Raw genomic sequence first — 13,754 nt, 5'->3', positions numbered from 1 at the left:
AAAAAGTTGACCCTGTTGAAAAAATAAATTTTCCTCAAACTTGAAATTGTGCTCCAAAAGCAGAAAAACATGAAAAAAAGTGAAAATGTTGTGCCTGCGGTTAAATCATGTAAAAGCAAAGAATGAATCAACACAAACACTGACATGTTCAGCTGAAGGTCTCCAGTTTACAGGGTCACTTTTAAAACCGGAACACCGGGAGGAGAGACGCATTCACGGTGGGCTGAGAGAAGACTACTGTTACAAGCTGCTAAATCAAGAGAATCACAGCTTCTTCTTTTGAAAAGTACACACACATACAAACAAGATAGAACAAATAAAAACTAATGAAAGAAAGAGAAATCAAGAGAATCACAGATGGAAACAACAATGACTGAATGGTTTTTGGAAAAAATTGAAAAAAAAATTTTGATCAAAAAACTGAAAAAAAACTTTGAAAAAAAACTTTGAACAAAAAAATTTGAAAAAAAATTTTTGAAAAAAAAAAATTTGAAAAAAAATTTGAAAAAAAAATTGAAATTTAAAATTTTGACCAAAAAAGTTTTGACAAAAAATTTTTTTGACAATTTTTTTTTTTTTGAAAAAAAATACAATTTGAAAAAAAAATTGACAAAAAAGTTGACCCTGTTGAAAAAATAAATTTTCCTCAAACTTGAAATTGTGCTCCAAAAGCAGAAAAACATGAAAAAAAGTGAAAATGTTGTGCCTGCGGTTAAAAACATGTAAAAAGCAAAGAATGAATCAACACAAACACTGACACGTTCAGCTGAAGGTCTCCAGTTTACAGAGTCACTTTTAAAACCGGAACACCGGGAGGAGAGACGCATTCACGGTGGGCTGAGAGAAGACTACTGTTACAAGCTGCTAAATCAAGAGAATCACAGCTTCTTCTTTTGAAAAGTACACACACATACAAACAAGATAGAACAAATAAAAACTAATGAAAGAAAGAGAAATCAAGAGAATCACAGATGTGTGTGATGTTATTGTGGACGGAGGGAGGAATAAAAACACTGAGGTTAATCTACCAATCAGATACGTTCAGCATTGCAGGCCCCGCCCCCTGAAAGTCCTGGGACCTTTGAAAAGTACCCCCCTAGCAGGGGCTTTTTAGGGGGTAGATTATCTACCCCTGAACTAAATGTAGACCCTGGGTCCATCGGTCCAAATGCACAAAGTTCAGGAGTAAAGTTCCACCGGTCCAAATGCCCCTTTAGTTCTACCTGACAGAGTTTTCCCTTTCTTTCCTTTCTTTCCTTTCTTTCCTTTCTTTCCTTTCTTTCCTTTCTTTCCTTTCTTTCCTTTCTTTCCTTTCTTTCCTTCACCCTGAACTTTCTGACTCTCTGTGTTTCTCTCTCTCAGCCTCGCCTCAGTTTAACGGGCACCTGTCTCTTTTTCTCTTGTTACTTAAGGTCAGTTAGCAAACGGCTCTCAGAGGGGCTGCAGCATCGTCTGGTCAGTGCTCTCAGGGGGACGCTGCACTCTGGTACACATACCACCACTTCTACATTTAACCCCTTAGTGTACTGAGACTTCAGAGACTCCAGTACACTCTCCAGTCCTCTCCATAACAGTGACTCTTAATGCTACCTTAAATATGGGACATTGAATGACTCTTGCATCCTTTAATGGTTACATGACATCACTGAACTGTTTCCACCAGAGAAGATTCATGTGGAGTGGGTCTGGGGATGGTCTTGTTTCCTTTTGGAGGTCTCAAAGAGGCATCAGTCTGTTTCTTCAGCAGCTGATAGTCCTCACAGGAGCTGAAGGCCTCACACCAGTAAAGAGGACCTCAGCTGACTTTCATAAGAACTTTATATATATGCTTTAACTGTGATATAAAACATCAGGTAACATTCAGAGGCAAGTTTTAATGAGTACTTTCAGATGACAGGACTTCCTCTGATTCTGAATCAAACACACACACAGTGTCACATGTTCCATTGTTGTGCCCACACACTTCTCAGAAACAGTCTCTTCAGTGAGATGAGCTGAGGAGGATCTCACAGTTATAAATATTTATGTCACTCAGATGATTGTGGGTACGTAATGAGACGCCAAACTTAGTGATCATATTTGCATCTTCCTCTTTTTTAATCTGAATTTCCAGAGGCTTTAATAAAACCACAGCATCATCACAGACTCCCTGACTTCATGCAGCGCTTATTAAATCTGATGATCAGTCAGCAGAGTCACAGAGACGTGTTGGAGCTGCAGAGAGAGGAGGAAGACTCTGTTTGTGAATGTGGGCAGAACTAAAACTTCTTTCTATCAGAGGAGGTTTGTTCTTACCCCCCGGCTGTCTCTCTCTCTCTCTCTCTCTCTCTCTCTCTCTCTCTCTCTCTCTCTGTAAGTGTGAGGAGATCTGACAGCCTGTCTCCTGCCTTTTAAGGCGCCATGGCTGAAAACGTGACAAGCTCTGTAATGCGGCGCATATGGACCCTCCTCCTTCGCTGGGGTGACGGTGTACTGTAGCAACAGAGGAGAGAAAAAAACGAGGGTTTCCCCAAGCTCTGCTGCTCTCTCTCCTCCCTCCCTCCCTTCCTCCCTCCCTCCCTCCCTCCCTCCCTCTCCCCCTGCTCCCTCCCTCCCTTCCTCCCTCCCTCTCTCCCTCCTTCTCTCACTCAGCCTGTGACACAAGTAGAGAATTCATACAGAACCACATTGTTAATATTCAGGCTGCATTTGGCTGCCTTCTCTCTGTGTCTCCCTCTGTGGTGTTTCCTCCAAGTGGTGTTTTTTAAGTACGGGTACTGTTGCACTTTGAAGTCTGAGGCTCTGCATGTGTGTGTGTGTGTGTGTGTGTGTGTGTGTGTGTGTGTGTGTGTGTGTGTGTGTGTGTGTGTGTGTGTTTTAGAGTATTTCCATGACCAGGAAGCTGCAGTCAGATCTGTTAATGTGCTCTCCTTGGGTGTGGCTCCAGTCTGCACAAGGAAACGTTTCTGCAAACTGGAACAGGGGGAGCCATTTTGCAACATGATACTCATCAGTCTCTCAGAATCAAACCTGTCATAGAGTGTTGGAGTGTTGTGTTGCAGAGTGTCACTCTCTGGCTCATGTTCCCTCTAGAATGGAAACACAAGGAAAAGATGTGGACTAACCCGGCTCTTCTCTTTCTCTCCCTGTCTGCAGATTTGGAGGGGCGCCCCCTCATGGCACGGCCAGAGACTGTTGTGTACCTCCGCTGCTCCAGAGGGTAAGTCCTCTCCTCCTCACCTCCCTCTTCTTCATTCACTTTATTTCTGACCATCTGAGCCGTATCAGGGGTTTCCCTCCTTTTAAAGAAAACCCTCTGTTTCCAGCCTGAGACTAATGAGTCCTGCGCCTCCAGGACTTGTGCATTGATCAGACAGCCGAGTCTCATTTGGAGTAAACAGCCAGCAGTCATTAATATGGAATCTGTCCTGGGATAGCATCTGCTGGTGTGCCTGAAAGTGCAGGAGAGATTTGGAGCGTGCAGGAGAAGCAGGGAGGCAGCAGCAGAACGTGAGGATTTGATTTTGAAGTGGGCTTCGTTAGCTGCAGCTCCAGAAGAGAGATAACCACATGGTCCTCACACTGTGAGCTACAGAGCCGTGCATTACTCCGGTCCCCTTTAACTCTCCTGTAGTTTGTTGAGTTCAAACTGTAAATTATTTTGGGAAATTGGGGTCATGTGCAGCGGACCAGCTCCTAAAAGTCCATCATTTTAAAGCAGAGTCAAATGTGTTTGTAGATACACTGCGTGCACAATTATTAGGCATGTGAGTATTTCTGTGAATATGTTAAAAACTATGTTAACAGTCGTTTCCAAATTTGTCAAGAAGTCAGATAGTGAATATATTTCTCCAGCTGTGTGGTTAAATGATGCTTTTTGGCTGTATTTTTAGATAAATGCAGAATCTGCAGAAATGAGCGTGACACATTATTATGCATGTTGGTGATAAGAGCATATAACTTGTGAAAATTAAGAACTCGCCTCATGAACTGGCCGGCCTGCTCACCCCATCTCAACCCGACTGAGGACTTGTGGTCAATAATAAAGGAGATCATTTACAGTAATGGCAAGAAATAGAGCTCAAAAGAGTCTCTTTGGAAAGCCATATAAGGTACAGCTCACAGAGTCAGCAGAGAAGTCATCAGAAACTAAATCAGTTTACAGTGACCTCTGACCTCTGACCTCTGACCCTCACTGAAAGAAAAGGAGGTTATATTGAACATTAGAGAAACACTTTAGATTTGAAATGTTTTATTTTGTAACAAATGTAAAGAAAACTCTTGTTTTTCTTGAAGTTTGAATACAGTTGTAGTAAATATTATTATTTTCAATCAACAGAATGTTTAAAATGATGCCTAGTTCTTAATTTTTACAAGTTATATGCTCTTATCACCAACATACATAATAATGTGTCACGCTCATTTCTGCAGATTCTGCATTTATTTAAAAATACAGCCAACATAATTTGAAAAGCTTCATTTAACCACACAGCTGAAGAAATATATTCACTATCTGACTTCTTGACAAATTTGAAAACGACTGTTAACATAGTTTTTAACATATTCACAAAAACACTCACGTGCCTAATAATTGTGCACGCAGTGTAGTTAGTGGGAAGCTCTGAGTGCTTCAGTGTGAAACCTTTTGCTCACATCAGGTTCGAGTGATTGCTTTCAGGATGACTCCTGCACCCAGCAGATGTCTGCTTTTAAGGCTGCTCCTGTTTGTTGAATCAAACTGTTAACAGTCTGATTTTAACTCTGTGAAATGAGGAACAGTCAATGATGATCGATCTCTTATGCACGGCCCTGCTTCAGTCTGTGTGTCTGTGATGACAGAACGGAGGGGAACAAAGGGAGCAGGTGCAGAAGGAGACCGGCTCAGATTGTCAGAGTAATGAAGGAGCCGGTGTGAAGTTAAACGTCTGCACCGCTGCGTCTCAGAACTCAGATGAGAAAAGCATCTTGAAACCGAGCCTGGCCGCTGCAGCGCGTGCCAGCCGATGATGCTTCCTCTCTTGGTGCGAGCCCAAGCAGAGATCTGCTGATTCACTGCAGTGGTCCTGGAGCAGGAGGCTGTTGGGTGCAGCTTGGATCACCTCCGCCGTGGGCCTGCAGCTCTCTGTGTTGATTCATGGCCGTGTCATCGGGGGCCACTCAGCATGATAACAGTATAAGCTGTGTTGGCTCATTAAAACCAGCGTTCGGCTCCAAACCAAGAGAGCTGGGTTTTATTATTAGAGTGCAAGAAACACAAAGTGCCACTGAGCAGAACTCGGGCTCAGCTGTTTGCAGCAAGAACGACGATTCTCACAGCGGCTGTCCAAACAGCCAGAGCAGCTGAGAGCATGCACCAAACACTGGAACACTAAATCACCATTAACTTCTGAGCAGTGTTGACAGATCAGACTTTAAGTTCCAGGTGAACAGATTCAATGTTCCCTCTCTGCTGCTGCATGGAGACGGTGGGTGTGTAACCGAGCACACGGCTTCATTACAGGGAGACGTGTCTCTGCTTCTCTGAGGGAATAAGAAGTATCAGTGGTTGGCATCAACACATCAACATTAGAGTCTGTAAGGTGGAGGTTAGCTGTATTATAGAGGATTGATTTTCAGGCTCTGACAGCAGAGGAATGAGGGCTGTTTGGCAACACAACACTCAGCAAACGTGTGTGTCTACATATTTCAGCTTGTGCATATTCTCCTGCCTGTGTGTGAGCGCTCTGAGGAACACAGAGAATGGTGCTTAAATGAATGTGTGCAATCAGACATCTGAGAGGAGTTAGAGATCATTCCTGCTGTCACCGTCCCAGAAGAAAGCAAGACTTAATATTTTCATAAACTTAAAGGTGTAACTCCGGTCTCCTGCTCTGCCTGGGTTTTGATGTTCCTGTTTTTAAGTTGTTGCATGTTGTTCTTGGTCTGAAGTTCTGCTTCCAGTCCTCTCAGTTTGATAGCTGATGAATTCCTCCAACAGGTGGAGCTCCGGTTTGTAGTTTGGGTCACAAATTAAACTTCTTTCTGTGAACAGTTTTGAAAAATGCAACTTTTTGGGGTGGTCCCCTCATACACGGAGGCTGTAGTCCTCATCGGAGAGGTCACTGTCTGGACTACCAGCCGGGACCGTTAGCTGCACGTCTCCCCTCACTCTGTACTCCTCACACTTCCTGTCTGTCTTCAGCTGTCCTATCAATAAAGATCAAATTCCCCAAAATATAACTTTCTGGATTAGGATTGGATTGGTTATCAAAAAGTATCTGGATTATAATTTATTTTAGAAACCTCTCTAGAAATAAAGAAAGCTCTCTTTAAGTCTCACCTGGACTTCTGTACCTCCCTCTACATGGGGGGGTCAGTCAGTCCTCCCTCTACATGGTGGGGTCAGTCAGTCCTCCCTCTACATGGGGGGGTCAGTTAGTCCTCCCTCTACATGGGGGGTCAGTCAGTCCTCCCTCTACATGGGGGGCCAGTCAGTCCTCCCTCTACATGGGGGGCCAGTCAGTCCTCCCTCTACATGGTGGTCTCAATCCGTCCTCCCTCTACATGGGGATCTCAGTTAGTCCTCCCTCTACATGGGGGTCTCAGTCCGACCTCCCTCTGCATGGGGGTCTCAGTCTGACCTCCCTCTGTATGGGGGGGTCAGTCAGTCTCTCACATCTGCAGTACTTACAAAGTGCTGCTGTCAGGTTTCCAAGAGAAGGATCAAGAACACATTTTGAAATGACTTGTTTTGAAATCCCTCTGTAGATTAGCTTCCACTTCTTTAATCAGAACTTTGAATCCCCTGCACCCCGGCACGATCACTCAGGTCCTCCGAGCGATCTCTTCTGGCGGTGTTGCCAGATTCACCTGGATCAAAAACCACCAGAGTGCACACAAATCCCCCAACCTGGCAACGCTGTCCTCTGGTCGTCCCTGTGGCTCAGAGTGAACTCATCTGTGTCCCCTGCAGCCTCCTCACATCAGATGGAGACTCTTTAACCGGTCTTTAAAACACTTAAAGCATTTCAACAGAGTATTTAAATCAAGTATTCAGAGAGTGTGTGTCTGTGAGCTTCACAACCCTTCACCTTTCTCTGTGCATTGTTGATCTTCCTCCTGTCTGTGAAGCTCTTTGGGCTCACTGCTTTGGAAATGTTATATTTTGAATGCTAATGACTATCGTTAAAGATATCAGTGCAGTTCCTTCATCAGGATCATTTCTGTGCTTAGTTTGAGTCTCACACTCAGTCTGCAGGTCAAACACATATCCTCCTAATTGTTGCAAGAGAGTGACGTTCCCCTCAACTTACAATCCCCTCTTTGTCCAGAGAGTGCAAACTAATAGTTTCTTGAATCAGTCAGGGCTGAATGCATCAAACTTTGTCTCCATGATTCCTTTAAGATCCTCCTCATGTGTCCTTCTACATCTCCTGTGTCTGTCTCACCCTCCCTCTCTTGCCTCCCCCCCTCAGAGGTGACGGTGGTGTATCAGAACGGGCTGCCGGTGATCTCGGTCAGTTTGCCGTCCAGGCGAGAGCGCTGTCAGTTCACCCTCAAGCCCCTCAGCGACAGCGTGGGAGTCTTTCTGCAGCAGCTCCAGGCGGAAGACAGAGGCATCGACCGGGTAGCTATCTACTCCACGGGTAGGTTCAAGAATACTGTGCATGCACTTCACCTGCATCCTCTCCCCCTGCAGGTCATCCACACACAGGATGGAGAGCAGTTTCATACCTCCTCCGCTGCCTGCACCGTGGAATAATGTTTCAGCCTCACTCTTCTGAGAGCCTCGTTATACGGGAACAACTGGTGCTTGAAATCTTACTCAGAGTGTTTAAGTGCATCTGCTTTTACCTCTCATGATAATGAGACAGCAACAAGCCTGATAATCAGAAGATGTCAAGGGTGTTTGAAGTGGCTCCCCATCACCGCTCCATCCCTCTCACCGCCTCTCTCTCCTCCCGTTTGTCTCTCTGTGCAGATGGAGCGAGGGTTGCCTCCTCCACAGGCATAGACATCCTGCTGCTGGATGATTTCAAGCTCGTCATTAACGACACCACACACCTCGTGCGGCCACCCAGGAGAGGTGAGGACGGGCAGAGGAGCGGCTGAGCTGCTGGCTCTGAGTCACAGAAAGGAGAGAATGGTTTTACAGCCAGCAGGTGGATCATGATATTAAAGTGTGTCTCTGTTTATTATGGTTTGTGTGTGTTCAGAGCTGCTGCCCCACGAGGAAGCAGAGAGGCTGAATGATGTCAAGTTCCTGGTGCAGCAGCTCTACACCACCCTGCGCATCGAGGAGCACCAGCTCGGGAAAGAGCGGGAGCTGATCTCACGACTGGAGGAACTCAACACTCAACTCCGCCCCCTGGAGAAGGTTGGATCCTCAGACCTCACTAACCACCAATCAAGATGTTACGCAACAAGAGCATACAGCTGAATGATGTTCTCACTGTCTGAAGGCCGGTTTAGGATTCCACACACATAATTCATCTAGAACTTAAAGATAACTCATATAGAACTTTGGATGCAGTTATAATAATGATAACTTTATTTATACCTTTAAAAACAAAGTGCTGAGAAACAAAGCAGGATGACAAAACAAACCTTTAACAGACAGAGAGGAGGGAAGACATCAAACACAAGAACAAGAAATCATTTTTATAGATTTTTTGTTTTTAAATACTAAAACAAAATATAATTATAAAATAAAAAATAATGAATGAGTGAATGAATGAATAATAAAGGTATTAAAGGAGATGTTTTTAAAAAGAAGAGCAGATATAAGGCTTTGTTTTTAAATAGATTTAAAGTATCTGCTTTTTCATTCACAGAGAAACATACACAAATAAAAAAACTCATGAGAGATTGGAGGGTTTATATTTTACATAGTTATAATCATGATGTATGATCAATTGATTTATCTGTCATGCAAATAAGCAGCTTTATTAATACAATGTATTTTAGTTCCCACACTTCTCAGGACTTATGTCAACCTTTCAATTCTAAAATTCCACTCCACCTGAGAAATGATTTCATCAGTTTAATACATTATCATTTTTCTTGTGTGCAGTTTCTTCCTAAGTGCTTTGACAAACAAAGCTAACAGAGAGGAGTGAAGGAAGTCTAAGAATTCAACAAAACAAAATACAAAAGATTCAAAAGAATAAACTCAAATGAAACAGAATAAAGTGATGGAATAATTGACCAATAAATCATTTTTATAGATTTATTCTTTATTTCAAACATGTCAAAGTAAAAATATATTTTAAAAAAAGCATACCAGAAAAAAGAAGAAACAGTTATACAAAAGAAACAAAATCAATATCAACAAGCACTTTTTACTGTACATGTGTGAAAAGGAGGAAGAAGTTAAAACTTATCTAATCCCTTTATTCATGATTATCTGGTGTTTTACTCATTCACACCTCAAACCTTCATATTTACACCTACAAACTAAAGTGAACCCCTCATGATTCTCAGCACTCGTCTTCCTCCTTGTACCTCATGAAAATCATTTCTTTAAACCTCTTCTTGAACTGGATTATGTTCAGACATTGCTGCAGCTCCACACTGAGTCTGTTCCACAGTTTTACTCCACAGACTGAAATACAAACACTTCTCCTTGTGGTCCGAACACTCACCATCTTTAATCTGAACGTCCCTCTGAAGTTATAACCCCCCTCAAATGAGTAAATAAAGGCTTTAAAGGAGAATACAAATATTTTAAGAATAAGATCAGATATAAGGCCTTGTCCAGTCAGCCAGTGGAAATTGGTGTTAAAGGAAAAGGCTTCAAGCTTTAGAACATGGTGGAAATATAAATTATATTCATGATAATACTGTCTATGATTACAAGTAAAGTAAATCTGGAGAGAGTGGTTTAAAAAATATCTCACTGCTGCTTTTTAGACATCTCTTTATTCATACAATCACCCACACTCTCTAGATCCTCTGCATATTTTACCTCTCTTATTCTGTTTGAACTGCGCTCGGTCAAGAGGCAATAAATCCATCCAAATAAGATTAATCTGCAGTTCTGTAAATTAAATCATGTTTCAGAATAGTCAAAGACTTCCTGTCCCAGCCTCTTTAAGGTGAGGAGTTTCCTCTTAACTTTATCAGTCATGACAGTTTGTGGTTTTTGATGCAACAAAAGAACTCCACTCTGAGGCGTGTTGCACCAGCTCTCTGAGGCGTGTTGCACCAGCTCTCTGAGGTGTCTGTTACGTTCATGCACTAAGGCAACACTTCACATTATGTTGAAACCAGCCTGTTTGTAACATAGGTTGTGTCATTGTGTGGTTGCACCATGCAGACATAAAGTGCATCTAAACTAGAAGAGTGTATCGTACAAACTTTAAACACACTACAGCAGGAGAGGAGATCATTTCTAATGGTCACAAAACAGATCCTTTACTCCTCCTCCTCATCCTGCAAAGAATCAAACTTCTCAAAACAATGTGACTCCTGTATACTCCTGCAGGCTTCACACCAAGAGCTGAGGGGTGGACTTATAAGGTAACTTCAGCCTGTGTTGTAACTGTCTCAGCTGGTGCAATCCCTGAAACATTAATAGAGCGTACACTCTGTCCTGAAGAAGAATTACATCCACTCTAGAGAAACTAGGTTCAACTCAGGCCTGGAGAAGTGTGAAGGTCTTGGTTGTGTAGTGAACTTCCTGAGTAGAATCTAGAACATTGGTGTTTGCAGCTTCTTCTGTCTGACTCTCTGACTGTGTGCTTTCTACCTGACCTCTCTGCAGGTAAGGGATGAATTGGGTAGGAGGGCAGAGCGACGCACCACCTGGCTGATGTGGGCCGGCATGGCGTACATGGCCACCCAGTTTGGCATCCTGGCCCGGCTCACCTGGTGGGAGTACTCCTGGGATATCATGGAGCCCGTCACCTACTTTATCACTTACGGCACGGCCATGGCCATGTACGCCTACTACGTGCTGACACGCCAGGTAAGACTCACACTGTCACACATCCAAAGGGTTTCAAGGTCCTACACTTTGACTCAAGCTGTGCATTCAAAGGGTTTTAAGGTCCTACACTTTGACTCAAGCTGTGCATTCAAAGGGTTTTAAGGTCCTACACTTTGAATCAAGCTGTGCATTCAAAGGGTTTTAAGGTCCTACACTTTGAATCAAGCTGTGCATTCAAAGGGTTTTAAGGTCCTACACTTTGAGTCAAGATGTGCATTCAAAGGGTTTTAAGGTCCTACACTTTGACTCAAGCTGTGCATTCAAAGGGTTTTAAAGTCCTACACTTTGAATCAAGCTGTGCATTCAAAGGGTTTTAAGGTCCTACACTTTGAGTCAAGTTGTGCATTCAAAGGGTTTCAAGGTCCTACACTTTGAGTCAAGATGTGCATTCAAAGGGTTTTAAGGTCCTACACTTTGACTCAAGCTGTGCATTCAAAGGGTTTTAAAGTCCTACACTTTGAATCAAGCTGTGCATTCAAAGGGTTTTAAGGTCCTACACTTTGAGTCAAGCTGTGCATTCAAAGAGTTTTAAGGTCCTACACTTTGAATCAAGCTGTGCATTCAAAGGGTTTCAAGGTCCTACACTTTGATTCAAGCTGTGCATTCAAAGGGTTTCAAGGTCCTACACTTTGAATCAAGCTGTGCATTCAAAGGGTTTCAAGGTCCTACACTTTGAATCAAGCTGTGCATTCAAAGGGTTTTAAGGTCCTACACTTTGACTCAAGCTGTGCATTCAAAGGGTTTTAAGGTCCTACACTTTGAATCAAGCTGTGCATTCAAAGGGTTTTAAGGTCCTACACTTTGACTCAAGCTGTGCATTCAAAGGGTTTCAAGGTCCTACACTTTGAATCAAGCTGTGCATTCAAAGGGTTTTAAAGTCCTACACTTTGAATCAAGCTGTGCATTCAAAGGGTTTCAAGGTCCTACACTTTGAATCAAGCTGTGCATTCAAAGGGTTTTAAGGTCCTACACTTTGACTCAAGCTGTGCATTCAAAGGGTTTTAAGGTCCTACACTTTGACTCAAGCTGTGCATTCAAAGAGTTTGGGGTAGAAATGATAACATGGTGATGTTTTTATCAAAGAGAAGTTCCAAACTTTGTAATTTCTGGATATTTGCAGCCTCCACATGTTTACTGTTTTTAGTAATTGGTTGTTTTGGTTTTAAACTGTTTGCCTGAGGAAATATGTAAATGTTGCCTCATGGTGGAGACTAAACTGAAAAGGTTTCCATCAGAATAATTAGACAAACAAGCATCCTTCATATTGGCACTTTATTTGTAGAACCCCAATTCCAAAATAAATTGGGACACTGTGTAAAACTGTTGATAGAAACAGACTGTGATGGTTTGGAGGTAATTTAACCCTTTGAATAATAGTGCAAAGACAACAAATCAAATGTTGAAACTGAAAAGTGTAAGCTCATTTTAAATCTGATGCTAGTTCAAAAGAAGGTGGGACCGGGACAAAAGGACACAAAATGTTATGTACTGCTAGAAAAAACATCTAGAGGAACATCTCCAACCAAAGAGGTGAACTAACAACAGGTTAGAAATAAGACTCAGTATAAGAAGGACTCTCAAGAGCAGACCTGGGCATCTTACGGCCCCCGGGCCACACCCGGCCCTTTGGCTGTCCCTGACTGGCCCTCGTGAGGTTAACGGATGATCAGATTCAGAAATAAGATCTACAGTGAATAAGCATACACCATGCATCCAATGCCAGTCAAATGCTTTTATTCTGAAGGTGACTTCAAAAAGCAGGACCACCTGCTTTGTTCTCAGCTCACAGTCTAAAGCCAGCGTCCCTGGTGGTATGGGGATGCATGAGTGCTCATGGGATTGGTGAAGGCTCCATTACTGATGAACAATATAAACAGGTTGAGGAGGAACAGACAAGGACTGTGTTTGAGGTGATTGGTACATTTGAAGCTCGTTTAAAGCGAGATCATGTGACCCTGTTCTCTTCCAGAAGTGGATCCAGTCTTCATAAGTCCCCACTAGGTTCTCCCTCAGAGACAGCAGCTCCCTCTTTGAGCTCCACTTCCTGTCAGATCTCTCTCTCTGGTGTGATTTGGTGAAAGGATCAGAAGATGGAGGACGTGTGATGATAACATGTTTCTGTGTTTCTCTCTCTCACCTGCAGGAGTATATTTACCCTGATGCTAGAGACAGACAGTACCTGCTGTTCTTCCACAAGGGGGTGAAGAGGACACGCTTCGACATTGAGAAGTACAACAAGCTGAAGGATGACATCGCTGAGGTACAGTCGCTTAGGGAAATCAGGGTGTTATATAAGGCAGCAGGAGCGCTGCAGTCACACCGTGCTTTCATACTCTTTAATACGTGGGTTTGTAACAGCTGTATCGTAGACCTACTTTCACTCTCCTCACACTTTCATCTCATCTCCCTCTCTCCCTCTCTCCCTCTCCTAATCCCTCCTCTCCAGGTGGAGTTGGATCTGAAGCGTCTCCGGGACCCGCTCCAGCTCCAGCTCCCGGTTAAGCAGCTCACCGACAACAACAATTGATGGGAAAAGTGACCTCCTCCTCCTCCTCCTCCTCCTCCTCCTCCTCCTCCTCCTCCTCTCCCTCTTCCCTCTTGCCGTCCAGCCCCCGCCTCCTTCTCCTCTTACCCTCAAACAAACTCCTCAGACCTTCCCCCCTCCCTCCCTCCCTCCCTCTCCCACGCCCGGTATTCCCATCCCTCTCTCGACCGTGGGAGTTAGTTTTTTCTTTCTTTTCTTTTTCTTTTCCTTTTTTTCTTTTTACTTTCCTGACTGAATCTCCAGTTGGAATTGCAAGTGAAA

General features: G+C 43.4%; 1 protein-coding gene across 2 annotated transcripts in view; it reads left to right on the top strand.

Moving 5' to 3' along the window:
- Window positions 1-13,754, top strand: part of mcu (mitochondrial calcium uniporter) — a 121,519-nt gene that overhangs the window by 104,265 nt on the left and 3,500 nt on the right. For both annotated transcript variants that reach the window (XM_034682523.1, XM_034682524.1), the window contains exons 3-9: window positions 3,136-3,199; window positions 7,434-7,604; window positions 7,940-8,044; window positions 8,175-8,335; window positions 10,724-10,927; window positions 13,092-13,208; window positions 13,395-13,754. The exon at window positions 13,395-13,754 is cut by the window's right edge. In XM_034682523.1, coding sequence (XP_034538414.1) covers window positions 3,136-3,199; window positions 7,434-7,604; window positions 7,940-8,044; window positions 8,175-8,335; window positions 10,724-10,927; window positions 13,092-13,208; window positions 13,395-13,475 — 903 coding nt within the window. In that variant the 3' untranslated portion in view covers window positions 13,476-13,754. The remainder of the gene's footprint in view (window positions 1-3,135; window positions 3,200-7,433; window positions 7,605-7,939; window positions 8,045-8,174; window positions 8,336-10,723; window positions 10,928-13,091; window positions 13,209-13,394) is intronic.

The sequence above is a fragment of the Notolabrus celidotus genome, chromosome 4 (assembly GCF_009762535.1).
Source record: "Notolabrus celidotus isolate fNotCel1 chromosome 4, fNotCel1.pri, whole genome shotgun sequence".
Classification (NCBI taxonomy): domain Eukaryota; kingdom Metazoa; phylum Chordata; class Actinopteri; order Labriformes; family Labridae; genus Notolabrus; species Notolabrus celidotus.
Note: the sequence above shows the minus strand (reverse complement) of the source record. Positions and strands in the feature narration are given on the sequence as shown.